Here is a 27,382-nt window from a genome sequence, read left to right as displayed (position 1 = left end):
GTTGTAATCTAAAAATTTCCCAAGAAAGGTTCAACTCATGCAATTTCCTGCCAATTTTGCAAAGTCAATAACGAGGATGAACTAAGTACACTTTGATATCTACCATAAAACGTCAAGTAAATAAAAAGACTTTTCATCTCCCTTTTACCATTGTCACAAATGTAAAACCATGCTAAGTGTCACAGAGGTACGCCATGCCAGAGGTTCTCCCCAGCCTGGATTTTCCCTTGCTCTGTTCTGTGCTTTGCTCACCAAGCCATACCTTTCTGTACAGTAGGAAGTACATTTTCACCATATCAATATATCAAAAGTCATCAAATTGTGACACAAAGCATATGTCTAGCTAAAAGAAAAAAATGCATTCGGAAGAACTCAAATCTGTACTGATGCTTCTTTGAAGTGCATAAACCATGACAATAGTAAACAACATCCAGTGACCCAGAATCTTGTACCAAGCCAGTTTAACATACATTTCATCTATCCTTAATGTTAAGAACTGTTTACAGAAACCGTATTTGGTTAAGTTACTTTTTATTGTCATCAGTAGATAATGTCAGTCAGATGGCTCTGAATCTGCAGAAGGCATTACTTTTACTAAGGCTTCACTGAAATTAAATTTGGAATTTGAATCAATGCCCAGGAATGATGTCAGCTATAGCAGATTAAATTTGCTAAGGTCTCTTCATTTTAAATGTGTTTTTAAAACAAAGCAGATAATTCTTCCAGACTTTGGCCTTTTAATGTTTTAGCCTTTGTTTGAACTGAATAGACCATTATATTTTGGGTTATTGAACATTACATTTTAAATGTATTTTGTAGTGCCTTTGCATACAAAAACGTGGATTTCATAGATGCATATGTTTGAACAATAATTTGTAAGTAGCAAGACATTCAATATTTTATCTGTCTTTTGCATGCTGTCATAATTGTGCTTTTATATTTTGAAGGAACAAGTGAAAGGAAAGCAGAGAAATAATTACTGATGTGAGGATTGTCTAGTACTTATCTTCAGAAATCAATATACAAAATGATTCTTCAAATATTTAGTACTGAAAACAGTATATAAGACATAGGAAAATGCTTAAATAATTCAATTTTCTGTCTCTGAAAGAATTGTGTATTAGATATGACTGGCCAGAATTTTGTTTTGTTGTAACAAGATAACTCTGCTTTTGTTCCACCCGGTGATATGCTTATGAGCTGAAGCCTGAAAATTGCTAGCCTTTTTATTTTTATCTGATGTTACATTAATAGCAGCTGTCATTATTATTTATATCTTAATGTTATAATTGAATCAATGGCATCCTGCAGCAATGAATCCTGTAGGTAAATTATATAGTCTATATCCTGCTATTGAAGAGAATGTGAAGTGTGCAGATTTCAAGTACTTTAAAAGAACTTTTAAGTAATTGGAAATACAAAGTGCCAGCTTGCAGCAGTGCAGAGCACAGCTTTTGCCAATGCAGCTTTATCCACAGTGGCACTGCTTTGCTCCATCTTAGACTCCCAGAACCCCAGTTTTAGTTGATAGGGACCACTGCAGGTCAAGCAGTCAAAGCCTGGATCAAGGTACTTGGGGGCTTGTCTAGTCCAGCCTGGAACTCCTCCTAGGATGGAGCTTCCACAGCCCCACTTCCAGCTTTCAACCACCCTCATGGTGAGAATTCTTTTCAAAATATTGGAATTTCTCATTTTCCCCCTAACACCATAATTCTTCATTTCTTCTTTTTGCCTCCTTTCTGTCGATGTGCACCTCTGAGAAGAGTCTAGCTCCACCTCTGTCTGTTTCCTTTGACTGGGGAGCTGTAAGCAACAATAAGGTCTCCCTTAAGACTTCTTTTCTCCAGGCTGAACTGGCTCAGTTCTCTCGGCCTCTCCTCATACATCATGTGCTCCAGAGCCCTGGTGGTACTTTGCTGGATTTATGTAAGTATGTCAATGTTTTTCGTGTTCCAAAGAACCCAAACTTGGACATCATTCTCCAGGTGTTGTCTGACAAATGTCAGCTAAGGGCTCAGCAACTGTGAAAAGGCATGGGAAACATTTGTGATTCTTAGGAGGAGAACCGACAACAACCCAAAAATGATATGCTATTCTGTAAATCCGCGTCATTCTCACATATTAATTTTTGTATGAATAGCATGAAACTGTGAGTGGGATGGAGAATGTGAACAGGAAATAATTATCTAATGTTCTTCTAATGGAAGAATTTAGGGATAGCATGTATAGCATGTGTTACACTTAAAACATACACATGACAATGTATTTTCTGTAATGTGTTACTGAAGTGTAGAGCAAAATTGCCCCAGGATGTTGTAGAAAGTAATGAATAAATGATTTCAAGAAAGCTTTAAGGGAATTCATATGGAAAGAATCTAGCCAGAGCCAGGAGATGTGCTATCAAATGCAATTCCTGGCTCAAAAAGTCCCTTGTTTGGGAAGGTGCTGGAGAAGGCTCATTTTATGCTTAGTTAATTTGTTCCCTAGCTATGTAACATTGGCTGTTTCTGCAGATAGGATATTGGCCCGCAATAATCAAATCAAAGGTCTTGATAGCCCTGATATTGCAGACAAGGGGCTGTTTTATTGAATGGAAGGAAGATATTATTAAGGCTGTATCAAGCATTTGAGTAGTCACAGTAATATTCTGGCTTGTTCTTCAGGTCCATCTTGAGTCATGACCATTTAGTGTAAATGTGCAACAATTTTAGAGTTACAGCTCAAATCATGTTTTTATTAAAAGTGTCAGATTAATAACCGGTGCATTTTCTTTCTGTTTTTGTATGTCAAAATGTAATATCTTTACTTAAAAATAGGATCACAGGAAATATTTCCTGTTGTGTAAAATTCCTGCCCCAGCCCATGCAAAGGATTGTGCCACTGGGTGGCCTCTGGCTTTGCAGATGCACTTCACCATTTGCATCGGTGCTGACATAGGCAGCAGCCACACAAAGAAAAGTTCTCCAGGCAGGAAGACCTCAGTGGGATCTGAATCAGGTCTTATCCACACAGAGGAACTGTCTGAGTTATACGGTCACTTTCTCGAGCAAAATCCCAAAGCAGAACACCTCAGTTTACAGGTTTGTTAAAATGAGTATGGGCTCACCAAAGTTTTGCTGTTTTTTATTTATTTTATTTTATTTTATTTTATTTTATTTTATTTTATTTTATTTTATTTTATTTTATTTTATTTTATTTTATTTTATTTTAATTTTATTTTATTTCTTACATGTCCACTCAGGCTATTGCTTTTAAATCAGAAAAGGCTTATTGTCCAGCTTTTACTTATCTTTTATTAAAAGTCACATACATAATCTGATGGATGAGCCCATCAGTGTTGGAAGCTATCAAACATATGATACTTTGGCTAACCAATAGGTATAAAAACCCAACACCCCCTCCCCCTTTTTGCATGAATTTCTTCTTTCTGATGACCATTTAAGTTACTTCCCAGAAAACAGCTGTGGCACCACAGAAAATAGAACTGTTTGAGAGCTCAGCTGGGGTGCTCAGGCTGATTGGAGAATGGAGATACTTTAACAAACACTGAAAATTATTTTGGTCATGTAAGAGTGGCAAATGTACCATTTTGTGAGAGATTTAAGAACTCCTTTTTTTTTTTTTTTGGTTTATCAAAAAAATAACGTGATTGGAAAATGATCTGTAGGTATGAACAAGAGTTAGCAGTGTGCTGCAGAGAGGATGTGTAAGGCAAAGAAGGAAAATGGAAAAAAGATGCTATTATTGGAAGCTGAAGCTAAAGCAGCTGGAAATCAGGGACAAGTTTTTTTTTATTCTTATTATTTTTTAAAGAACAATTAAACATGAACAATTCAGAAACAAGTTGGGTTCTTTCTTACAATTATATATTACTCTAAGCATTAAAATAAAAAAATGTCTTTTGTAAAGATACACTTCAACAATACTATTGCTCTTGAAAGTGATGTGGAATTAGTCAAACTGGTGTGCTAATCTGTGTGCAGCACTGCATCTGGCTGGATGAAGCAATACACTTTTCAGATCAAAAAGCATGCATTTATACTCAGTGCTATCCACAGATATTTTCTGAATAGTCAGAAACAGAAATATTTTCATTTTGAGTGAAGTACAGACTGCTATTTGTTGCTGAAGAGTTTCTAGAATTGATAGCATGGATATTTTGAGGACACCCTCTCTCTTTATAAGAAAATGACTGCATTCCATTAACAGAACAGAAAATTTGATTTTACCAGTCTTAAGAATTCTCCTGCAAGTAGCTGAGCATTCGTGAGCTTATAATGTGCTTTCCTGTTGCTTCTCTGTGGGATCCTCCACTCTCTTCTGTTTTTATAGGGTATTTTTGAATATCTCAACCCAAGCTAATTGAAACACGTATTTTAAAAATCAAGCTTAAAAAATGGAAGTAAGGAAGATACAAGGGACCATCTACATTTCTGATTTCACATTTTTGTCTGTTCTCTTCTCAAGCTTTAGAGAGAAAGATTCCATTGTCAGCCTGGGTATTCAGCTCCAGTGTTTTTCATAGCTGGGGAGTGCTTCTTTACTTCTAGCCTAAACTTGTTGCTTGGTGCTTGTTGCAAATTAATCTGATTACTGTTTCTGCCACCCAATTAAATATTGAGAAACATTGATTATTTTTGGTTTGTATTTTAGTATTGACATACAATATATATATAAAAGTATTATATCTCGCCAAACTACTCAATACAGTTACTGTATCATTTCTTTATGCTAACTTTATTCTTTACTTACATTCATCTATACTCATGCAATTCTTTATTCTTATCCACATCTGGACTTACTGAAATTTGCACGCACACAGTAATAAAGTTTGGTGCCTAAAACTGGATAGAAGAGTTCACCTGAGGTTTCCTAAACACTTCCTGTATTTTGCATTTTCTTGCTTATAATCTGAAATTTGCACTTTTTATTTTATTTTATTTTATTTTATTTTATTTTATTTTATTTATTTTTTGTGGCAATTAGACTTCAGGGACTTAATAAGGAGCAGGGAAACTCTAACCTGCTAAGGTAGCTGTCAGATCAAGCAGAAATTTTTCAGCTCTTTTCCCATCTGTAAGCTGATAAATCCATGTTTGGTTTATGCTCAGTCTGTGTTCTAATTCAAGGACAACTGCCTCACTGTTTTATTAAATATATTTTTACATTTTTGAATGCAGCAGCAGGGTGAGTTCACTCCTGCAGCTGCCACAGCTTGACACAGGTTCCATTTGAATTAACTTCCAGGCTTTTTTTTTTTTTTTCTTTCTTATTGGTAAGAGGTTCACAACTGTTTACATGTGGTAAAAATGCTCAGAAATAACACTGGTGGAGATTAATACCAGCAGGAAGCACATTCAAGGAAGTGGCAACTTAAATTCTAATGATAAATAAACGAGCAAAGGGAAGCAAAATAAGGCAGCCCAAAGAGGATCCTGATGAGCTCAGCTTTATAGGGCTTACTCTTTTACACTCCTTTTAGTAAATCTCTATCACAAGTACGACTTCACCAGCCATATCAAAGTACAGTCATGGGTGTTAGTAGCTATATGAAGGCAGTGGGTAAGACAAGAGGTGCAGCGGTGGCTTACAGTTCCCACCCCACCTGCAGCCCTACCTGTGGCTGTAGGATAACACCAGGTGCAAAGACATTTCAGTGAAAACAGACAGTTGTGGAGGAGCTACAGCTATTCCTACATATATACAAAGCTCTTTTGATTTTACATCTTCTGTAGGATGTATATACTTGTTGCTAATGTACTGGTCCACCAGTAATGCCTTTGCAATTCAGCATTGTTCAGTCGATCCCCTGGCCTCAGGTTTCAACCTGTAAATGTGAGTAGCTTTACTGGCCCCCACTAACAGGCAGTCTTTCTACAGATGTTTAATATCCAATTGTTCAAAGGTCGATAAAATATGAATTAATAAAGTAGATAATTAATTTATACTTTTAGAATCTGTCATTCTAAAGAAGTCCAATATTTAAGAAAGAAACACTTTATTTTAAAACTCATTATGTTAGTTATGGCTTTGATTTGAATTAACATATTTCTCTTATATTTTGTTTGGAAAATATATTCAAGGACATTTATTCCAAATCATGGGTTGATATGAAAAACTTGACAGAGGTATGTTTTGCCAGCACAACTTTAAAACTTCCCTAAACTTTACCTTTACACTTTGGTTGAACTTGCCTGTTCCAGTGATATTAAACACAGTTAAGTGATACTAAACATCTGACTGTCAGCAGAGGTTTGCTCTTCTCATTAATCTTGTTGCATGCTAGACAGTTGAACTAAGTTTTAAATGTGCTGCCAGTTTTTACCATCAGTTGAATACTCCAATCATCTTTTAAGATGTTTATAAGCCAAAAGCTGGATTCCATCTTGCTGGAATTAAGGTTAAAATGCACAATATGTTAACAAAAGACCCTTCTGAATTCAGCAAGGATTTCAAGTAATGTAGCAAGTCCCTGAAGTGCAGAGGTTCTGAACAGACTAATTTTGAATCGGATAATATTGTGCATACCCCAACACTGTCATGTCATGTACTTAATAATATTCAATTCTCTTTCATACTGACTTTTAGAGATTATTAATTTTATACAGATGGAATTCTTTGAAACTAGAAGCTGTGAAAATTAAGGTTGAATTTGTTCATTTTCTTAGGTATCTTACATATCTGTTGTAGGTTTTTTACTATAAAACATATTATCCAGGTCAAGTTGAAGGATGTAGGGAATATGTTCTTGGCTCTTTGCTAGGTACTCTTTATATATTTATTTTTGTACCATGTGTATACAGTACCAATGACTCCATCTCTTGCTAATTGAAGCAAATGGCATTTTGCAAAGGTTTTATGAAAAATTCCTTCTTAATAAATCAAGGAATAAAACTACTGATTCTACAGATACATTTTTTTAACTTTAAAATTATTCAAAAATATTTTTCTACATCACAAGAACCATTTTTGTATTGAATAAAATACAAATATGTATTACTTATGTATTATTATATGTATTACATTATTACATTATTATGTAATATTACAGTATTATATGTATACATATGTATTACAAATATGTATTGCTTATGTATTACTTATGTCTTTGAATAAAGACATAAGAAATACCATACTTCTCTCACTTAGTATTCTGTTCCCGATGATGGTCAGGAGAAAATACTTAGAAAAGGAATATAACAAAAAGACTGTATATAAAGTAATCCTTCTGTACTATGCTTTTTTACCTTATGATATTCCACAGCTTGTAGACATCTTAAGCTGGAGGTTGCATCTGAACCATTTTGTTAAACAACACTCGTTGGACTTGCACTGGATGTGTTACCTAGTCCTTTTTGAATTAATTTATACTTTTGGTCTTCTGTAATGTATAGTTCCACACTTAATAATGCAGCTCTGTTAACAGTAGAATCCCTATGTTGCATTTGTACTTTGAGATAAAGAGAGGTTTTTCTTCTCTGCTGGCATCTGTTCCGTTATAGTCTTTTATAAATATCAAGAGACATTTTCTTGTTGCTATGGTCCTTGTGGAAGTAATATATAGCTGAAGGGAACAATTTTCTTATTTTCGTTGTTGAGTTGTTCAAAATGGATGCTTGAAATAACCTCTTTAGATAGTAGTTAGCTAAGACAACTTCACTCCATGCTGTATTTGTCTACACACTTACTGCACCATGGACTAGTTATTTTCTTTGCCTCTGATTTAGTTCTGTGGGATAAACTTGAAGATGCTTTGTCAAATCTGGTTTGCCTTCTTCCTTTTGCCTTTTATTCTTTTCTCTCTTTCTCCAGCTGTATGCCCATACCAATAACTTGGCAGTTCATTTTCCACAGTCAACCACAGCTTTTGTATTGAAGTGACTTCTACCTTACCATTACCTCTTCCATGCATGGTTATCAGAGTTATAATGGCTTCATGAATACTCCTAAAGAAGAAATCAAAAATGTAGGAAGTGTGATAAAACAGTGTGCTCTGATAGGAGCACATCTAACTCAGGACATTAGTGTTTATTCTACAGCTGTTTGCTCTACACTATGGTGGTGGGCAGTCTTGCCCTTTTTGCCATTTAAAAGTAGCAATCTCATGTTATTATGGAGAACACCATTATCCTTCTGATTCTCTGTTGCAATTTAATTCCTGTGTCTTAATTCATCAGCACTGCCAGTTCCAGAATGTTTTTTTTTTCTTCTCCAAAAATCAGCATATTAGTTTTGCAGCCAAACTGCTTCTTGAGGAATTCCTAAAGGTTGATTTTTGTTTCATGAATGTTCCTCATGTACATGAATGTACCTTGACTTCAGCCATTGCTATTAAAAAACAGTTTGCCAATTCTTTGTAAAAAAAGCAGTTAAAAGCCACAAAGCCCTAGAAAAACAATAACCTCTATTTTCTTAGGTTGTGCTGATTGCCCATCACTGTATGAGCTACACGCAATTGCTATAGTTTCTATGTTGAGAAACTTTAATCTGGCCTTCAGTGGTTTTCTATAACCACATTTTGAACAAAGTAACCACAGCCTCTCACTTTCTTTCTAAAGAATTACAATGAACTACTGAAAAGTTATAATGGAATCATAGCAAGGAAGACCTCAGAACTATTCTGTACTTTCCATTCAGTTTCACTCAGGCATCCCATTTGATTCCTGTTATTTTTCAGCTTAACTTTACTAGTAAATTTCTGCTGATCAGTTCCCACATGCCTGAAGATGTTGCATGTAACTGCGAACTGAGCATCTACCTTACAAAGCAGGTCAAGGCCATCCTTTTTATCGCTTTGCCTTGCAAAACTCTCCTGCTTCATTTCATTCATTGACTTGTAGCACACTTTCCACTGAACATTTGATTTCCTCTGGATTGCCAACTATCTTTCTTTGTTTCCAGCACTTTTCAGTGGGATCTTCTCAAACTCTTTCCAAGTCCACTTATTAAAAATAGCCTTTGTTTTATTTTTCTATTTCTTGCTCCCGGTGATACAAGACCTTTATCCTTTGTAGTTCTTTTTGTTTGGATTATATGTAGCATACCTCTCATCTCTGCAATTATTATATATTTTTTTCCATCTCCCAGAATATTTACTATTTGGCTCAGTAAATGAATGATTCTTTAAAGTAAATGGAATAAAAGGCCATATTCAAAGCAAACTTTATAAAAGGTGTGCCTACCTAAGGTACCTGGGCATTCTGTTGACTGCTGTGAGGTCGTAGATGACATTAATGCAGATTTGAGACATCTGCTGTAATTAACCCAAGTTCACTTGGTGCTGAACCTCTCTGTGACTGCTCACACAGTAATGACAGAATTTTGGAGCTGGTGACCTCTAGTAAGGGGCAGTATTGAATGAACAGATGTGACAAGGTCTTAATATGTCATACCTAGATTTGCAAATAGGTATCTGTTTGTACCTTGAGGGTTTATCAGCTAATTTGATTGCAAGCTTTCATAGGTATTTGCTTTCATTTTTAATTGCCTAAAAGCTTTGATAAATCTGACTCAAAGTTCTTAACTAGTATGGGATAACATGCACATAGCAAGCAAATGGAAGATAATTCTTCTCTTTGCTATACTTAAAGCTTGCTAGTTGCAAGATACAAGATTGAACATATGTACATTAGTGATTACATGGAGAAACCCCAAATAGAGTAAATCAGACGTAGGAAAACATACTAAAATAAAAATATTAAAGGGAAAATACTCCTTGCTGATTCTCCTTTTTAGGTCATCTAATTACTGTTAACAGTTATCAACCTGTACCAATCCCAGCTCTTTTATCTACTTAACTGAGTCAATGCCAATGCACTGTGTAGGCTGTGTGTGTAAGTCTCTCAAGTTGCTGTCCATCAGTTACATAAGGCTGATAATGTTATTAATGTATTCTATGGAGAGTCTGAAAATCCAGCATTGCTGTAACATTGGTATTTTGCTATTGCAAGATTGCTGGAGACCTGTGTTTTTAAATCAAGTCCTTGAACTTTAATAAGAGTAGATACTGCTTTTTGCTTTACTATGCTTCTTACTGGTTAATAATGAACACAGATGGGCATCTCAAGCAAGCTAGGAACTCCGTTCATGAGGGGACTGTAGCACAAATACAGGGTTAGCCAGGGCAGAAGCAGGCAAACAGAACAAGAAAAGGAAAAGGCCAGAGAAAATCTATCTGAGATAATTTATCATCTCAGGTGCAACCTTTCTCATTGTTCTGATTTCCTTAAAATAACTGCTTCTTGTTTAGTATTCTAGATCACCTTTACACCGCTTTGTACAAGAAGGGCACAGGTGTATTTCTGAGCAAGTCAGGTCAGCTGCAATTCCTTCCCTGGTCCCCCTGTTGTTGCTTATGGACTGTAATTTCTGGTTGCCCTCTACTCCAGCAGCAAGTTCCTGCCCTTTCTGCCCCACATCAGCTGGTGCATCTGTGGGGAGCTAATGCTGCTTCGGCTCAGCTGCTGCCTACTCTCCTGCAGGGGAGGAGATGCATGGGGCTCTGCTGCTGCCTTCTCTGAGGCTTGCCCACAGGAGCTGAAGGGATGAAAGCCTTTCCTTTCCCAGTGCCTCCATGAGAGTTTCTTTGTTTACATTTCCAAGATAGCAGCGTATCTTTAAAAAAAATATTGTATTTATTATTATTTATTACTATTATTATTTTAATTTAATGGTTGGTTTCTCTCTCTTTAGGGGTGTGCAGAACATTTGCTTGGGCTACCTCCTTGTTTTTTTAATGCCATATCTATCCCTTTTTATGTGTTTCCTTCTGCTTCTTTCATTTTTGAAGACAAGATTTTATCCTCCAATGTCATCTCTGGTGGTTTGCTGTATCAGTATAAGCCTTCAGCGAGGAGGCTACTTTATCTGTCCTTTGGCTAAGCCTTGCCAGGTGTTTCTGCTGTAGGAATTCCTGTTGTTTTAGCAGCGTGGGCCCACAAGGAGTGAAGCTGTTCCTGTTTTTCTTTGCGGAGTTCCAGTGAAATCAACAGGTGTATCTCCACTCACAGTGGTATTGTTTGGGCAGCTTGTTCTTCCCAGAAGGATACTACCTGCTGATAATAGTTCTCTCCAGTAAATCAAAACAGTGTATTTTCAACTACATATTTTCTTGTGAGGGGGAGGGAACAGCTTACATGCACTATTTTTTTTTTCGTTGTAAAATTGGACGACAAGAGTAGGGAATACTTTATGAGAAAAAATTGGCCCTTAAAATTCCCTCTGTCCTTGGAGGTTTATGTGGTTTCTATAAATACTTCTGTTCTTTGCATTGCTTCAGAGGTCTGGAAGTTACGAGGCAAGGAAGAGCCCAGATCAGTGTGAGAGTTCTCATCAGTTATTCTTTGGAGGGATATTTATACTTTTTCTTGCAAACTTTAGTAGGACTCCATGCACAACAGGAGTGGAAAGTTTGGAAGCTTCTAAGTGGTTCCTCAGTGAAGTTTCAAAAATACTATTGCCTTTAACCAAATAAATGCTTTGCAGTTTCTGAAACAAACAATTATGGTGTGTGTTTTTTTTTTTTTTAATCTCTTCACTGTTGTCTAATGGTGCTCTTTGAAAATTATAAGAGATGTTGCTCATCCAATGACTGTTTTTTGGACATTGCTAGTGAAGAACGTGGGACTGACTATTATTGGTCTGAGTCAGGAATAAGTTTCTGAAAGTCAGTGAAATAACACCAGTTTAAAACCGTGTATGCATTAAAAACAGAGAAGTAAATGAAATGTACTATTTAATTATCCACCTGAAATCAATGTGTAACAGATGCATCTCAAATTGGTTTATAACTCCCATAGGGGATATTTTAAATCTTAAGCAGAAAAAAAAGTTTCCTGGAGAAAGAAATCAGATTAAAAGATTCTGAGGAGCATTGGGATTGTTTCAAATCAGTGAGCCTCTTCTATATTTTTCTGCAAGATCCTGAATACTTAACGATATTACCCATTTCTGCCAATTGCATCAGATGGGAATCTATCATCGGTGTGTGACATCATTGTTACAGATTTGTTATACCTTTGTAACAATGAACACAGATAAAACTGTCCAATTAAAGCCATACTGAGGTATGCATCTGCTACCTTTTGCTCCTTCCAGTCAGCATCTTGAAGACCCTTGTCCTCAGAGGTCTAGCCCAGCCCAGTGGCTGGCTGCGACGACAGCAGCTGGCGAAGCTCCGGCACGGTTACTGCCACTTGGCACACGCCTCTTGCCTGGCTTCTGGTGCAGCTCTCGCTCTGATTGAAACAAACACAGTCACTGAGAGAAGTCTGCAGTATATTTGATTATTTGGCTGCTGCTTGAGAAACAAAGATTGTTGCTGATTCACCGAGTGAGACAGGTGCTATTTACAAAGTACAGGGGGTGCATTGCTAACTTGGGTCTGTGCTGAGCAGGCGAGGAAATCCTCCCCTTCGCCCTCTCCAAAACCCAGCCTTGGCTGTACAACCGGGTGCTTAGGTCTGCACTTGAAAGACAGCGCTGGCAACATGCTGTGCGGCTGGTGTACCTTTTAGTCCTCAACCCTTGTGCTGTTTACATGCACCTAATTGTCTTGCTGGCAGACACGCAGCGTTCAGCATCAGATTTTGACACGGGCATGCTGCTATCCCAAAGGATTTGCTGAGCAGGCTGTCTTGCAGCTGCTGCATTTCCCACCAGTTAAATTGACAGCTACCTACTGTGTGGAGTTGCTAGGAGAAGGTGAACAGTCATCATTACAGCATACTCCTTCAATAACAACCTGTAGAGCTCTCTGATTTCTCTTCTGCAGGGATTTATACTTGTCTTCACTGTCGACTTAGCATTTGTTCGGTCTTTTTCTTCTCAAGAGGCTGGTAGATATTTATTCCTTAAGAATCAATTCAGGATCAACTAAAGAGAAGAAAGTGCTGGCATTTGAACACGTGCTCTTTGTAGGGTGATGTGGCTGATACTGGCTCCTACCATCTGCTTTTCTATTGCAGCCTGTTTCTCCAACCTGCAGAGCAGAAGCCAGCCTTTCTTTCCTTCTGGATCGTTAAAACCATTCACATTTATCCTGCATGGCAATGAATTATAGTCCATTTTAAGGAATCTTTTGTGCTTCTGTGCATATCCCTACAGCAGACAAAGTGCATGAGGAAGGAGCTTGTGCAGCCAGTCAGTAGTGTAGTAGCTGGCTCACACGTATGGATTAGACTCGTGAGGTCAGAGGAGCTGTGTGTGCTGCTCTGTGCTTGTGTGGGGGGGAAGAGTGGATTTGTCTATCCAAGTGAATAGCAATTCAGGCAGGATCATCCCTCAGCTGTTGTAATTCTGATGTGTTTTGATGTGAAAGCTGCTACTGTCTAACGTGCGTGGATCTTCTGACATTTGTAGTGGACTAAGGAATGCTTTTACTTGCTGCTGAGCCTGACTGTAACTGTATCGCTGTAGGACAATAACGATGGGGGCTCGAGCGACGGAAACAACTCGGGAACTGGAAAGCACCTCTGTAAAGTATCAAATAGGAGGACATGCAGAGAAAATGTGGCAACGGCTCAAAGGAATGTGAGTAGCTTCCGTCCTTGGCTTTTGTTTTGTTCCCGGGGAAAGACCGTTTTCATCTGTTTGTTAAAATGACTAATTAGCAAATGGGAGAGTTATCTGTAAGCTGTGAATAGTATTTGCTTTCATAATATAGTACCTCACTCTCTTATATGATGGTAGTCAGATTAATGTTGGATCCTGTGTAAGGTTCAATCACCTAATTTAAAAGATGTATGACTAGTGAGAGTGGTTATCCAAATTGAAATGCAGGTAAGTCCTTTTATGTTAACACTCCCTTAGCTCTGATGTAATTTTGTAAATGTTAGCTTCAGAATCAGCATTACTGGAGCTGTTCCATCATTCCTGTCAGTGTATGTAGGTAAATATATGTTATTGCTGTTCCATAGGAAGTATCAGTACTTTGTCTTTTGAGACCGCAGGTAAAGAAGCCTGTGTTAAAAGATGCTTAAAGATGCTTAGATATTAGGGGGCTGCTATGTCCCTGCCTTTTTTTTTTTTCTCTTGTCAATTATTTTTGTACTTAGCAATACTGAAAGATGATTAAAGGACTACTTTAAGGGACTACCATGCACCTGCACTGTGTAATTCACTCTGCTCAAATGCAAATTTCAGTGTAGACTTTTGGGACTTTTGGTGCAAGCGATCAGTAAACAAATGTCTGCAACTTGTCAGAGAGAAAGTCCATCAAACTAGTGTTCTGAACACCTTAAACTTCAGTGCTTCATTGGAAGTATTTGTCTGGTTTTCACTCTGAAACCTGATGACAGGACATTACAAATGAATGGACATGTTATGTTTCTTGCTTTGGAAGCAAGGAAATTACACTTATTTTATCTGGAAAAATTTGAAATAGCGTTTCTAAAGGTATGCCACAGTTTCTATATAGTCCTTCAGCTGTTGAAGGAGCATGTTTGCTTGAAACCTATGGGTCACTTTTGAGTGCTATGAGTGTTGGAGGCACTGGCTATGGCTCTGCCTGTTTCCGCTGTGCATTGGGTAGAGATTCAAGCTGGCTGTGGGAAAGGGAGTCTTTGCCATTTGCTTTCTTTCATGAGAAAGTTTGTTTGCTTCTGTGGAAAGTCACTTTTCAGTTGTGGTCACAGATTTATCACAACTTTTCTGTGATATCCTTTTGAATATTTGCTCTAAATACTATCATCATTCTGTTTTAGATTATGCATTTTGGGAACCATGTTGTCCCTGGAAACCTATAAGTGTACCCAATGGAGCAAATATTTTGCTCACTTCCTGGTGCCACACATCTTGCCTCTGACTTTCCGCTACCAGAGAGCTCCACCAATTTGTGCAGACTTTCATGTAAATAGGGTCTAATCTGCTGCTTTTGTTCATTTTGTAAATTCTCTATTAATGCCAGAGTAATAGCTTTCTTGGTTTGAAATGCTTTCTTTCAGAATTGTTCCCTTAAAAAAACAAATGTAAATACTAAACATTACAGACACTGAGTACAACAGCTCCAGGAAAGGAGGTTCAGGTTTCTTTAGGAGTCATTAAAACAATGGTTGGAATTTGTGTGTATCAAAATCAAATGGGGTTCAAGTGTTTGAAAACTGTCTTTCTTAGTTTGGTGTCATCTTCTTGACTGTCATAACTACAAGAAAAGATAGCGCTAAAATACTAGTATTTAAAAGAAACAGGTTATGTTATTGGATAAGGTCTCAGCTGACCATTTCTCAGACTTCCCAATGATTTCATTTCAGTCAGTCACCAGTCAACAGGAAATCACTGACCAGTCATTACTCTGAATATTGTATGGGAAAAGTTCAAAGAGTAGAATTTCTTAGAGCAGATCCCTGTACTCATTTTGTAGTATAAACATCAGTCATTAAGAAAAAGGATTAATTTTGCTGTTGCAGAGATATCAAACTGTATTTGTATGTGGGAGGAAAGATGGACAGATAAGCAGGACTGCCACAGACAATGTCATTTGGGAAGAATTGCCTTATGAATTATTGTCAGTCAGGATAATTGTTTCATCTTAGGGAGGGAATTGTTAGTGTGAAGCCAAATTACACCCTTATAGTAATATAACTACATTGTAGGCAAGATGCAGTGTGAATTATGGAGCTGAATCTGTTCTTGCTGATACATTCCACAGGCCTGCAGAGTTTTCACCAATGTATACATATGATTTCAAAACGATTTTACTGTGCTTCACTAGTTGAGAGTGCAGATTGTCTTCTTACAGGCAGGTCATTACTTCTGAATAAACATTAGATTTCATTTAGGTAACTATCTGCAAAGTTTTTAAAAGCTGCACAGTAGCTCCTTACTTAAAATGAGTTTTTATTTTCTGTTAGTATTTTGGCTTCTCATAGCAGACGTTTAGCTTTGGATTTGGCTGCAGAGTTCAGAGTTCCATATACATTTAACTTTTTTTTTTTTTTGTGTGTAAATGTAGTTTGTTCTTTGAGATAGTTGAATTGAATATGATTAACGATGAATGAGAAATCATTATTTGAATACCCTACAAGAAAAGCGGGGCACTGTGAATGAGCTTGGATGGAAGGGCCTTTCTACACAGTTTCTATTTTACTCGTTTGCTGTGTGCTGTGGTGAAGACTTGGATGTTATGAATAACATGAAAGTACATCCAGCTTCCACCTTGTCCATGTGGCCTTACAGCCAAGCTCTGCTTTCTGCATTGCAAGTCAAAATCCAACTCTATTATCTTTGTTGAAACTGCAGCAGTGCTGCAAACAAGGGGTTTCTTTGGCAGAGAAGAGATTATTTTGAAATTAATAATTTGATCCTTGGATTTGGTACTGAGTTTATTGATGTTTGAATGTATAAAACAAGGTCACTGAAACAGGACTTACAAAAAGGAGGCGTGTACATTTCTGTCTTGAGCATCTGGTCTTTGAATTCAGACATTTTCAATAGGCAGACTGCAAGCTTCCTCTGTTTTGTACCTCAGGGAGAAAGCAAAAACAAATAGCAAGTGACAGCTAAATAAGTCATATAATAGTGTGGTTTTAATAATTCTTTGTTATGCAGAAGAGTGGAAAGAAAAGCCATGCAAACCGCAGCTGGAATTTGTGCTGCCAGCCTCAGGGCAGTGTAGTACACATTCCTCTCCAGAAGGAATCTCTTATCTCCTCACAACCTGGCCAGGTGGATCCTTCTCAGACCATTTAATGGTACTGAGTGCGCTTCTCCCTTAGCCTTTCATTCTCTTTCAGATAGGACCTTACTTTAGGCAGAAACTAAGTCTCCAGATTAATTGTATTCTGGTGTCAGCAGGACTGGAGGATTTGCTGCCCAGGAGAGCTTCTCTTCGGGCGCTGACAGAGCGGTAATGAATCTGAAAGAGAAGCAGCTTCTTTAAAGCATTTTGCTTCACAGCTCAGAGGACCAGATCTAAAGCAGAGCTCTGTATGCTCACTGGCTTTACAGTCTTTGGTATTCTTAATCTGCAGATAGACTTGACTTAACCCTGTGTTCCTCATTATTCTGTGGAATGATGCATAGTCTGTTTACAGTATACCTTGGCTGTCTGCCACTGCACTCAATGTCACACACAGAACAGGCAGACTCCTCCACACCATACCTTTTTTTTTGCAAGTAGGCATGTTCTTTGCAACTATCTTGTCTCTACCACTGTTGAACCTGATATTAGAAGCGCGTATCATTTTTTTGAACTTTAACTTAATTGTGAGAAAATAACTTGCTTTTCATAGATAAGAGAAATTAAAAAGAGAATTTAAAAAAAGATTTAAAAAGAGAATAAGTTCTATTGCCTCTATATGTGAGAGAATATTTGCTATTGCCTAAAACTAATTTGTGCTAACTTGGATGGCAAAAGGGAGCTGACGAAAAGCATAAACTTCTTGCCTTACCTTCTTCCCTTTCTGTTCCTCTATGTCCAAAAACAGACCCCAGAGGTTTTTTAGACACTAAAAGAGCCTGACTCTCCTAGACCTAGTTTGTTGATCCTGGAGTGCTGCAGTGACAAGACCCTGTCACTGCATGTGTACAAATTTTGTAGAGGCAAAAAGTCACTGACCTGGGGAAACTTGACTTGATGTCAAGGAAATGCCTTCCTCCACACTTGCCGAGTTAGAAGTGAGGATGCTTTTAAAAGCGTCAAATGGAATCACAGATTAGCAGCCTGTTAGGTCTAAAAGAGACCAGAACTTTTGGGTAACTTTAGGTAGGGAACCTCATTCAGTCATTCCTTCATTCAGACCCTGAGAAACTAGTGGGAAAGCTATGAAAACTCACAAAAAAAATTAACTGAAAAGATCATCATTATCAAAACCTAAAGTTTTATGATATGAAGGTTTATCAATTTGTAAGTACTAAAGAATCAGAGAAGAGGAGCTAGACTTAGAGATGGAAAAATGCTTAAAAAAAAAGATATAGAAATTGTCACTTACAGGTAACTACATTAGGAACAGATGGATATACTGTTCAAGTAGCTTTTACTTGTAATGTTGCCTATCTTTACTTTTTCCTAACATGAAAACTTTTCTTTATAGGAAAATCATAAGCTCTTTAAAAAAATCAAATGAGATCTATGTCTAAATGGGATTTAAATAAAATAAAAGCTGTTACTTTTCAAGTATGACTTCAGAAATGATCTGAACAGAAAATTGAAGAAATTGTGTAATGATTTAACTGGTGATTGATATGGATCCCATTAGTGCTATAATTACAGTAAGAAATGTTCCTTACAAGTTGTGAACTGCTTCTTTTCATACCCAAACCAAAGTCTGTTTCTGTGACTGAGTACTCAAGGTAATTTGCAATTGTCAATTTACAATAATTCTGTAGCATAAAAAAAAATATCTAATTAAACTTATAAAATTACAGATGTTACATTTTACAATAACTATTTTAGCCATACTCAGTTACTTAGCCTTAGCAATTTAAAAAACTCTCTTATCCAGTCACATTAGTATAATAATAATATTTTGTTGTTAGAATGGAATTTCCATCATTATCATTTACAGGATGCAGAGAACTTATTTCCCAATGCATATTAATTTTTGCTGAAATATCTAGCACCTACTGGTGCTTTTGATGGATTAGTGTAAATGCTAGTCCTCTAATTTACTGTGGGTAGATGAATTGCTGTGCTTATAGAAAGCTCTATTAGAAGTAATTGCAAATAGAAGGAATGGTCCACAAGCCATAATTTGCCTGTGATATCACTAAGAACAGGAAAAGTCTGTCTTTACTAGTCTCACAGTGTCTATATGATATAACAGGGAAGTTCATGATTTCCAGACCTTCAAATGTACATGTGCATACACCCCTCACATGTGTCCAATTACAATTAAGTGCTTTATCTGAGAACACAGCAAAGGAAATTAAAGATAATATTTTATGAAGCTGACTGCTAAGCTGCAATTAAACGAAGTCTCAAATTTCTATCCTCTGTATTTTTGTTTAGCTTAGACTTCTACCTCTACTTATGCTGAATCAAACACTTCTAAGATTTCCTAGAAGATACGTTCTCTGACTATTTAACTCATACATGTTCAATTCAGATCTCTGCCTAGAAAGAGATAGCATATCATCTGCTACACAAGTAATTACTTTCCTCTTATTTTGAACTCCTGCCAACCACTTGTGCAGGGGCCCGTGTTTGCCCTGCAGGCCGAACAATTTTTATGAACATTTTTCAACAACCTTACTCTCCAGTTTAGATAGTACACACTGAAGCTTGCTGCCAAACTGTTACCCACTTCTCAAAAGTTTTTGGTCAAAAACGCTAATTATATAGAGCTGAGAAAACTCAAATGCCTAAATACTGAAATTACATAGTTACCAGTGGATGTTATAATAAAAATAGGCATTGACTTCTGAAAGAGAAACATAACCTCAGGTTTATCAAAATTATCTGACAGAAGTTTTCCTGTAAGATGTCAAAATAATCGTTTAGTAGTGAACTAAGCATTAGCACTGCTCCATTTTCTTTGCTTCTGCCATCCAGTCTGGTTTGCTCCTGATATTATATCTGGAGGAGGGCTAGAACAAAACAGTTGCAGTTATTTCTGCAACCATTTACTGGGGACTGTCAGAAAACTAAGGCTGCAAAACCAGGTTAAAGGTGTACTGTTTGATAGCAAGTCCTCCTGGGCTACTGTGTCATCATTTCTAACTGGAAGTTTTTATTTTTTTTCCAAATAAATGAAACATTCAAAGCCCCCCAAAGGGAGCAAAATAACCAACCAACCAAGAACCAAATGGGCTAAGCTTGACTCTCAACCTGCAGAGTGGCGGAGCAGATATTTGGGAAGTTTGGATTTGTTTTTGTTTCTCTGTACAGAGTCACAGAATTTTTAAGGTATAGCTTCACAGGGAAGAGATATAGTGACAGTCAGAGCTTAATAGAAGGTGAATCCTTTAGTTTTACAAAGGAGATAAGAAAACTGAGCAGTTACAACTAAAACAAGAGAGCGAATTGTGCTCCAATGTGGCTGAGGGAAGCTGAACAGGAATTGAGTACATCGATTAGAAAGTTACAGCTGACACCAAAGTGACTCAACTTTCCCAGGTGGTAAAGCTGAACAAGTAGGCAAGCAGTGTTGCAAACTAAACAAGCAAGCCGCCTCCCTTGCCTCTCTTCTCCTTTAGAAAACTGCTTAGACTTGCTTGTAAAGAACCAGTAAATGCATTCAGTACCCCTTATGGCTTCAGCTGGTTGCTGGGTAGTCTGCGGCTCTAATGCAGACACGCTCTCTGAGTACATATATGCAAGGAATAATGATTTGAAATGAGTATGTGAACTAATCCTAAAACTCTGGGTGATTCTGGCTGTTTGCCAGCATATATCATTTCATATGGGTGAGTCAAATACCGTTACATGATTTGTTGCATTAATTCCTGTGGATTCCCATAGAAAAGCAATTTCTAAACCGGTCTTCTGTGAGCTGTGCAAGTTTGTCAGCTACTTGGTCCTGAGAAACGTCACCTTTTCCAGCAGCCGTGATGGATTAGGTTGTGTCCTCTGATTCATTGTTGCCTCCCAACTCTTGCCTCCATGCTAGCTTTCTTAGCTGTGCTAGTATGACCAGTTTTGATGTTGTGCTGGGAATACTTCTGGGTTAAAAACAGCCCAGTAATACATATATATATATATATATACACATATATACATAGTATCCCTACTATTAATTTTAACTTGAATCAGTTCCTTGGTTGGATTCTTTGAGTGTTTCCACACTCAGTAGCATCCTTGCAATGGAGGAAGCTATTTGGTTATAGGAATAGCTGGTGATGAGGTGAACGGATTCAGCCAGGCTTGAGCTGGTGCAGTTTGCCAGCTAAAGAACTGTAGTTTCACATTGCTCTTGTTTTAAGTCTGTGATTCTGTGACACAGTAAATCCTAGTATAGGATCCTGCTATTAGATCAAAACATGACAGAAAGTGTTGATGCAATATGAACTGGTGCTGAGGGTTCAAGTTTGTTCCAGTATTTTGCAAGCTTAACTTTGTAGTAGCATATTTTATGAAAATCAAGTATTGCCCATGTCACTCCAGCTTTATGATGCATCAGATAACATCTGTGCTCCTGTAGCCAACAGAAAGAAGTCTGACCTGAAAGAAGTCCAGTATAAACATCCATACTGTGTACTTTGGCGAATGCAGTACGATTGTAATCACATATTTGCACCTCAACTGGATCTGTTAAGTACTGCTAGGTAACCTATAACCAACAGTCACAGAACCATAACCTAAACCCCCTAAGCCTATTGTTTACCTGTGCTTTATAAAGTCCCTTGACGCCACTGGCAATGTTTTGGATGCCTGTAAAACCCTCCCCTTGCCCCCCCACCCCCCAATAATCAACCACCAACCACCACCATCACCAAACAAACAACAAAAAAACAACCACATTAAACTGCTTCATTAAATATTTTATTCTTCTTGACCAGAATACTCAGGCACGGCCGACATTGTGCTGTTTATTGTCTGCATGATGAAGATGGACAGTGATGTGGTTTATTATAGGCTCTTTAGAATGAGTAAGAGAAGTAATGCTCATCTGAGTCAGAATCATAAAACAACAAAATAAAAGAGTGTTCCAAAAGGTAAATATATCAACATTAATGCCATTCCTGAAAAGTCTTTAGAACTTCTACAAATCAACAAATATCAACAGGTACCTGAGAAAAAGCAATTCTGACTTTCTGCAGGCATGCAGAGGTAAGGCTTAGTAGTTCAAGCTACTTGTTCCTTGTCAAAGAAAAATAAAACATTTATATTTCTTGAAAAGCATGGGAGAGAATAGAGCTTCTGTAAAATCTAAATTTTACATCTAACTACAAATATTAAGTTATAGGTATGGCAGAGGAGTGGGCCGGAGTGCTTCTCTATTGGCCAATTTCAGCAAATACATCAGATTTTTAGGCCTTTCAGAGAAGCTGGTATAACTTTAAGCATCGTCTGCTGGAGAACAGAAAGATGAGCGAGACATACATTAAAGCATTGCTTTCTCCAGAACTAGTAGTTCTACAAATATCCTTCCAAAGAAGTGGTGTGGTGTTTGTTGTTGTTGTTGTTGTTTTGTTTGCTTTAAGAAGTCAGAGAAAGGAATGGGCTTTTGCTCAACTATTCCTCCCTGATCTTATGCTTGCTGCATGATGGCATAAATATTTGTAATCATAGTCATTCAACATTTTTGCATGTTTTTGTTGCTGTTTATTTAATGAGCTTTTCAGCCTTACAGACTGTTGAATTACAGCAGTGCAGCTTTCCAAGCAGAATGCAGATATTATTTGGTGCAGTGTTATTTAACAGGGAGAGATCTAAAGGAAGATGTTTGTCTATGCAAGTGCTTACACTCCATTATCTATTGTTTGACATTGGCTGCAGTTTGTTTGACCCAACCCTTCTCCAGACTTTTGGCGCCCCCGGGAAAATAAGTAGCCTCCATAAATATTATGTTGACATTTAATTGTTGTGAATTTCTCTGATAAATAGTGTTTGGAGGCACTTGCGTTTGAATGGCTCACTGTTAGTGTAATTTATGCCAGAAAGACACTAAGGAACAGACTACCGGGTAGTATTTACTTCTTTCTTTTGTTCGTATACAGTACTGAACTATTGTTCTGCCTGGGTAAATTTAAATGAACTACTATTGTTGGCTTTTTCTTTTTGGTGTGTCATCTGCAAAATTTATGTGAAGAATCAACATTGGGTTACCTGCAGTGATGTGTGTTTGTGCTTTTTTTTAACCATTTGTTTTGAATATTTTCTTTGTTGTTGTTTGTATTATCTCCTCCACCACCTAGTTATTTTCAGTGTCTTGTTTTATGACATATGTCTCATGGCTACTAAGACACCTTCACTAATCATAACATCAGGTAGTTTAGAGAGAAAGCAGGTTTATGGGATAGTCCTATAACAACCAATGGCAGTGAGATGGAGATACCATAGCCTTTTCCCTGCTGAATAGTGCTGTGACAAGGAAACTCCATTTTAGTGTTATATTTCTCTTGACTGGCGTTATCGGTCTTTATTTTAAATAAGTGGGACAGAAACGAGACTTCAAATTTATCTACCTGTGATGTGTGTGAGTGTGTGTACCTATAGTTCTTTAGGAGTGTTTTACAGACAAATACAGGTTTTATCCTGTAAAGCTGAGCTTGGATACAAGCTCGAGTTAATAATGAGAAGAAAGGTGTCTTAACCTCCCCTTGTAGTGTATATATTTGATGATTTTAACAGTGCCACATTACTATATTGCACTGGAAAGTGCTGGGCTCTTCCTTCCTTTTCCACCATGAAGCCTTCTCCAAACTATATAGCTGTTTTGATTTCTTGAAAGAAATAGTACATGTATCTTTGAGAGCAAAAGTGCAATCATTAAATGATAGGAAGTATTACTTAAAGTGGTGAGAGCATATGTAAGAAGAGCGAAAATGATTTATACTATTTGAAATAAGTTTGTCTCTTCTGGATACTTTGTGGTTTATGTGAATTTAGTCAGAAGTACTATGTGCTTAACTTAAAATGTCATAGGTAAAACCACTCGCTTATTTGAGCCTTTTGACTTCGAAGTTCTGAGCAGATTGATTCAATATTGTTTGTTTCTCTGGAAATATTTAAAAATATTTGTCAAGCACATGTCAAAATGAAGAATGTTAATAACATACACATTTAAATAGTTTAGTGATAACTGTGAGGAAGCTTTGCCTTCAAGAAAGAATTTACTTCTATTTTTAGTTTTTCTCTTGAATAGTTTGGTTAGACACTGTCTGTCTTGCGCAAGTTAGTCATCATGGATTCCTTCTCCTCTTGATTCCTAGAACACCCTACCCGTCCATAAACATTTAAATATGTAATGTGCAGAAGTAACTAGGAATTAAAGTGTTAAAACATCTTGGTTCGACCCGCTTCCAAACCTACATAATTGGTTTCCTGGCCTTGTAATTAAAAAAAGTATGATGCATACTTAGCAGTTTTCCACGGTTAAGTTTTATAGGGGAAGAAACGAAAGATTGGTAATAAATTTCTGTCCTGTTGAAACAGAAGATCAGAGAAGACTTACGGCCTAGGCCTTATGATTTCTAATTCTGCTTTAACATACCAAAACTTATCCCTTGCTTTCACCTCTAGTGTATTTTATTCTTCAGTATTCCAAGAACATGCCCATATACCCCTGCTGTGGATTGAATGTGTTACATATGCTGTGTGAAACTGAATTTTAGCTAAGATAAAAATGGTTTGTCTGCATAGCAGACAGGGAAAAAGAAAGTTTAAAAGTGAACATACAACAGCTGCTTGTCTGTTTTAGAGCTGGATATGGGGTAAACACAGGATATGAGCATCCCCGAAGATTATGACAGTTTATAGCTGAATCCAAACTTTCTGAGTTGTTCCTATCACTGTTATAGCGTTAAACCAAAGTCTGTGCTCAAAAACTTACAGACCTTTAGAAGACTAATTTGTGTATAAATTTAATGGAAGTATGACAATGCATGTCCTGATGTATAAAATAAACATGGTATTAGAATTCATATGGAAAATCTTGGCTTTGATTTGGCTTTCTAATTGTATTTCTGCTTTTTCATTGGAAGCTTGAATATCTATTAAACTACCATGCCAGATCTGCTGTAGACTAATTGAATTCTACAGTAACAAAAATGCCCTGATTTATTCATGTTATCACTTCCTGGAAAAAATTAGGTGTCTCAGGTGAGCATATGCCATATTGAGTCATCTCTGTCACCTATTTCTCCCCTGAGTTATACTCAGTTTTGGCCAGATTCATTCTGGATATGGGAGACAGTCAATCTCATTTATGAGGTCCTATTTAGCCACCTAGCACTGTGCTGATCATCTTTTCTATGTGATGAAAGGCTATAACCAGAATGCTGTTTTGTGTAGCTTAAAAATATCCTTATGTTCACATTGAAATGAAAGCAAAATATAAAGACTGTATAATGAGTTAGTGAAAGTGTGTGATTTCCTATGTGTTTTACTGAAGACCTTTTAGTTTGAAAGTTTAGAACATTTTCAACATCAGTTCAATATTAAGATCATCTCATTGCTCTGGGAGAGGAGGACTCAGAAGTTGCAGAGTCCTTGAATCATGTTACTATTTAGGGACACATGGTTATTAATAGAACTTGATTTTTTAAATACTTTTCAATCTTTATCTTTACTTAAAAAGTTAAATGTAATGTCAAGTTCTTTCTTAGTTTGAATGAGCAAGGGAATAGAATAAAACCTTAAGACTTCAGCTTCAGTAGAGGAAGGTTTCAAGGGGAAGGATCTTGAGGAAAAGTAAAATTCATAGAAGTTTAGAGATTTACTATGTTTTTTCATTCCAAGTAATGAAAAACAGTATAGCATCTTTACATACTGTGACTCTGCAATGAAGTGGCCTCAGAAGGATGCTGTTTAAATCTCTGTAACAACAGCGTAAAGCCTCACAAGTGACAACAGATGTGATTTCTCACAGTGAAGTGCATTCTTATCATTTGACAATGATTAACATTATGATGATCCTCTTGGCGTGGAACTGAAATTTTTCTACATTGTACAAGCTATATTAAATCTGTCTTTAGCTGGCACCCATGCCTTACTGAAATTGGCAGGCTACCACATGCATGGGACCAATTCCAGCTTTCTTCATGGGCATGAGTGCAAAAATCTCCATATGATGCTTCACTGATGAAAATTATTTGATGATTCTCACAAGGAGGCTGCTGCATAATGCAATTCTGTATCTCAGAAAAAAGTGCCTTGTGGCCCAGTTTTGGATTCTACTTACTATCTCAGTCATCTTTTATCCAATCCATTAGGATATAATAATATTTAAAGGCACTACAGTTTCTGGTTGTACTGTGAATTCATGATTCAATCTGAAAGATCAGAAAATCTTGTAGCTTTGTGAGACTGCAGATCAGAGATGTAAGAAATTGTCAAGCTCCAACAGTCAATTCATTCCATCTGTGAAAGTGTGGTGTTGGACTACAGCTTCTGTTGAAATGGACAGAATGAAAGAGGTTTGGGGTTTTTGAATGAGAAAAAAGAAATATAGTAGTTTTTGAGGCCTATTTATCATGATACAGTTGATGGTATGCCCATAGACCACAGAACTTCAGCCTGTGATTGTTCCATCAAACCCATAATTTAATAAAATTAACCTGGTTCTGGTCTCACTTACACCAGTTTAATTGGAGGCTATTGAATTACATCACAATAAATGAGAGTTCAAAACAGATTTACTTGATTGTGACAAAAGATTGCAGTATTTCGTGGATGCAGTGGAATTTGGCTAAGGTTTATTGGTCACTCTTTTTTCTGAACACTGGGCTATGTCAAGTATGTTGTAATTTTTCAGTTAGCTGTTACTGCAAGTGATTCTTCTCTTGCATTGCTAAGTGAGCATGCTACCTGATAGGAAAAGAAGGATTTCCTGAGGCTGCTTTTTTTTTTTTTTTTTCCTTTTCTCTTTTTTTTCTTCCTAAAAGGAAAGAAACATGTTTACCTCCCTTTGTCTATCACTTGGCTGGAACTAGAAGGAATAACATAGAAGCAGACTGCAACAAATTTGCTATTTATTGCCATGATTTTGGGTTTTTGCCAGTCTTGCTAATGAGCTTTGTTTTTGACAGACAGTAAAGGTGGGCCCCTGTGTTCCCATGCACTTGATTGCATCCCAGTTTGTCACAAAAATTATTTTTAACAATAAAATCAGCAGATTGTAAGTTGTATTGTGATCACCATGAGTAGATCTCATCATCTTTAAAGCAACTGTGAAACTTTCACTGTGCAGTTGATGGGAATTAGACACTGGAAAAAAAAAAAAGTCAGTTGCAGAGCATCATCCAGGCAGTTGATAACAAAGCAAATGGTAGAAATGAGAACTTCAGACCACTGCAATCATACATCTGGATACCTTCTGCACTGTGCTTTCCAGCTCTGTTCTAGTGCTAGAGTGCTTCATTTTAAAATCTTAATTTAGTGGTTTCTCTGTTGGCATTAGAAGAATGGGAACAGAAAGGAAGGGAGACACAGATGGGAAGGGACAGTTTATCTATATAGCCCGCTTAAACCAAATAGCTACATTGCAATCACTTCTAATGTAGCATGCAACTAGCATGATATGCACAATATTGTACAGTGTTTGATATAATAGAAGCCTATACTACATTAGGTCATGAAGCCCTAAATGTTGCATTTAAATTTTTGTAGGTAGCTGAAGGCTTCTCACTGTACACTCTCAGCGCTGCTAAAAGTGTCTAACAAATAAGTTAGTTTTGTTTTTTCCCTGCTGAGTTGCCTCAGAGGAAAGTGTCAGAAGCACAAAAGCCTTTGTTGCTTCACTTCATGATTAAATCCAGCCTTCCCCATTGAAAGAGCTCTTGT

General features: G+C 37.1%; 1 protein-coding gene across 10 annotated transcripts in view; it reads left to right on the top strand.

Moving 5' to 3' along the window:
• The window catches only part of PDE1A (phosphodiesterase 1A), a 183,837-nt gene that overhangs the window by 16,659 nt on the left and 139,796 nt on the right, over positions 1–27,382 (top strand). For 3 of the 10 annotated variants that reach the window (XR_014586386.1, XM_083842817.1, XM_083842813.1), the window contains exons 1-2: positions 13,169–13,187; positions 13,417–13,530. Coding sequence is in view for 9 of the 10 variants with exons in the window: in XM_083842817.1 (XP_083698943.1) it covers positions 13,427–13,530 (104 nt within the window). In the remaining variant the exon portion in view is untranslated. Of the gene's footprint in view, positions 1–10,281; positions 10,315–12,696; positions 12,837–12,921; positions 13,188–13,243; positions 13,334–13,416; positions 13,531–27,382 lie in introns of those variants that run through there. The other 7 variants (XM_083842825.1, XM_083842816.1, XM_083842824.1 and 4 more) reach the window with 7 other exon arrangements.

This window comes from Anser anser (genome assembly GCF_964211835.1).
Source record: "Anser anser genome assembly, chromosome: 6".
Taxonomy (NCBI): domain Eukaryota; kingdom Metazoa; phylum Chordata; class Aves; order Anseriformes; family Anatidae; genus Anser; species Anser anser.
The sequence above is the reverse complement of the archived record's forward strand: the minus strand, read 5'-3'. Positions and strand labels throughout refer to the sequence as shown.